Raw genomic sequence first — 2,528 nt, forward strand, 5'->3', positions numbered from 1 at the left:
ATGTAGCATGGTGTGTTACTGGGTTTTCTATAAACTCCAAATTCAATCGAACCATCGGTTTTGTGTGAAATCCGAACGTCTAAAAATGGTAATGACTTATTCGTTTCCAGTTCAATTGTGAAATTAATGGTTGGTTGTTGTGAATTTAATAACGCCATAATCTCATTCTCCTTCCCCCTTTCGATAACTGCCGCTACATCATCCACATATCTCCACCAAATTCTCGGTAAACTATTTTCTTCTTTCAATTTCATTTCGAAATTCGACATGAACAAATTTGCAAGAAATGGTGAGAGTGCATTTCCCATGCATGTGCCTTTCGTGATTTTGTAGAATTTTCCGTCGAACTGGCAAATATTTTGGTCCATGCATAATTTTGTTAGCTTAAGATAAACTTTCCGTTTGTTTTCGCATGGTTCATGTCTATCTAACCAATTTTCAAGGATTATCAATGTCTCTGGAATTGGGATGCTTGTTTTTTTTTATTGAAAAAAATAAAAAATTTCAAATAATGTGCAATAATGAAATTTGTTATTCTCATATCACTGAAATTTCTCTTTCGATATTGGTGCAAAAAAAAAACAGGTGAACTTATTCAACAAATATTAAGCTTCATTGAACAGATATACAAAATGTAGAGTGTAATAATTTATCAGGCTTAGCAACAATTTTCTGTTCACGTTAAAACAATATGTCCACACTTTCAACGAAACATGTTTATTTTATTTATGAATAACGTCTGTTATGAAATTTTTTGAGCTTAGAAACATTGGAAAATAACGCAAAAGCCACAGATCACAGAATTTTTAAAACAGATGGAAAAATCGAAACAAACAAATGATAAAAGATAGCAGACTTCAATGTAAATTGTTCAATGAGAATTTAGTGGCTTTAATTTTTCATTAATTTCTGTATATAAAGATTTTATGCAATATAAAATCATGAAAGGCCATTCGTGTGGTATAAATTAATATAATGAATATATATATAATAATATATATAATGAATATATATATAATATATATATTATTTATGTGGAATTTTTTGTGCGTAAGTACAGACATGTTTTTTTCGTTATATTTTTTGTATATAAACGATCCTGCACCTTCTCATTTTCAGTTGAATTTTATATTCAAAACGAGGCAATTGCAACTAAAGGAAATGAAGCAATTTTTATTTTTGACCTTATTTTCGTTTTTGATGTTTGATGGGGTAAGTACTGATTTGAAACTATGAATAAGTTAAAAAAAAAAAACGAATAAAAAACCATTAATATTATAAGTTGAATGGTTTCAAAGCATACAATGATTTTTAGATAGGATAGATGCGTAAGATCTCCGCAAGATCCAGATCCAAGCGTGCGTACGCTGCCGCATGATGCATACATATATAATACGCACGCAAATTCGTTATTCTTATTTCCCCTTCTTTGATTCGCATGCCATAGCATTACGGAGTAAGGAATGTATGTATCACGCGGCTACGTACGCACGCTTGGATCCGGATCTTGCGGAGATCTTACGGATCTATTCTATCCAAAAATCATTGTATGTTTCAAAGTAACATTTCACTATTTTTATCTTGATGGCAGATCTGCATCAAAGGGGCTATGGGAGAAAAAATAACATACGAACAGCTTCTCTCGAAATTCCAACAAAAAACTAGTGATCCTTTATTTGAAACAAACTTCAAACCGTTGTTCTCACTCTGTGAAACGGATGTTGCCTCTAAATATATTAATGTGTTAAATTCGATCTATAACCCTAACTTTCAAAACCCCATGGACAAAAGCAACCTGAATGATTTATGTACTTCTATAGGATCGTCTCTTCAAGGCTATGCAACTTATTTACAACCGGTTGAAGATGAAATCCAAGAACTTTACAACAATTGGGAAAACCACGATCTTACTGTTGCGGAAGAGGGGCGTGTTATTTTTCGTTTTTCTCAAATAAAAAGAGTTCATGCATCATTTAATAAAGCATTTAAAACTGCCATGGATCAGCTGAGTAAAAGAGTTGCAAGTTTCATGAAAGAGTCAGGCAATGGTCAAGCACAAACCGCAAAAAGTTACGCGAAATCTCAAGCCGCAATTTTGAAAGATCTTGAAACTGCGAATGAAGTTTTGTTGAAATTCTGTAATCGCAGGATGGACTGGGCCAAATTATTATTGGGCACCGACATTGAAATAGGCCCTATATTCAAATGAAAAATGATAAAAAATTGTACTTCTATAGATGCAATAAAAAGTTTAACTTTTTTATCATCATATCTTGTAACTTTTAATTTTTTCGTTGAAAATTGAACGAATTAGAAAAAATATTCCATGTGATTATTTTACCTTTCCGCACACCTAGTGTAGCATCAGTTGCAATTTGTGAAGTGTGTGAAACGGTGTAATTTTTCCTAAAAGAGTTTTGATTAATTTCGTTTACAAAATTTTAGTATCAAATCAAATTGACTGGTTTTCAATTACTGCCGGGATTGTGTAACGAAACATATAGCTTTCCTGGAACAAAAAATCCAAT

At 32.0% G+C, this 2,528-nt stretch overlaps 1 protein-coding gene across 1 annotated transcript; it reads left to right on the forward strand.

The window, feature by feature from the left end:
- The first annotated feature begins 1,039 nt into the window (after positions 1-1,039).
- LOC116348958 lies at positions 1,040-2,271 on the forward strand. The gene is made up of 3 exons (XM_031780203.1): positions 1,040-1,050; positions 1,120-1,212; positions 1,592-2,271. The coding sequence occupies exons 2-3, from the start codon at positions 1,162-1,164 to the stop codon at positions 2,207-2,209; spliced, it is 669 nt and encodes a 222-aa protein (XP_031636063.1). The 5' UTR covers positions 1,040-1,050; positions 1,120-1,161; the 3' UTR covers positions 2,210-2,271.
- Positions 2,272-2,528: the final 257 nt, after the last annotated feature.

Source organism: Contarinia nasturtii, unplaced genomic scaffold, assembly GCF_009176525.2.
Source record: "Contarinia nasturtii isolate CC-2019 unplaced genomic scaffold, AAFC_CNas_1.1 Cnas_scaffold_2696, whole genome shotgun sequence".
Taxonomy (NCBI): domain Eukaryota; kingdom Metazoa; phylum Arthropoda; class Insecta; order Diptera; family Cecidomyiidae; genus Contarinia; species Contarinia nasturtii.

Coding starts and splice junctions, on each gene's coding strand:
- LOC116348958 (XM_031780203.1), top strand. CDS start 1,162: ATGAAGCAATTTTTATTTTTGACCTTATTTTCGTTTTTGATGTTTGAT. Junction 1,213..1,591: donor CGTTTTTGATGTTTGATGGG/GTAAGTACTGAT, acceptor TCTTGATGGCAG/ATCTGCATCAAAGGGGCTAT.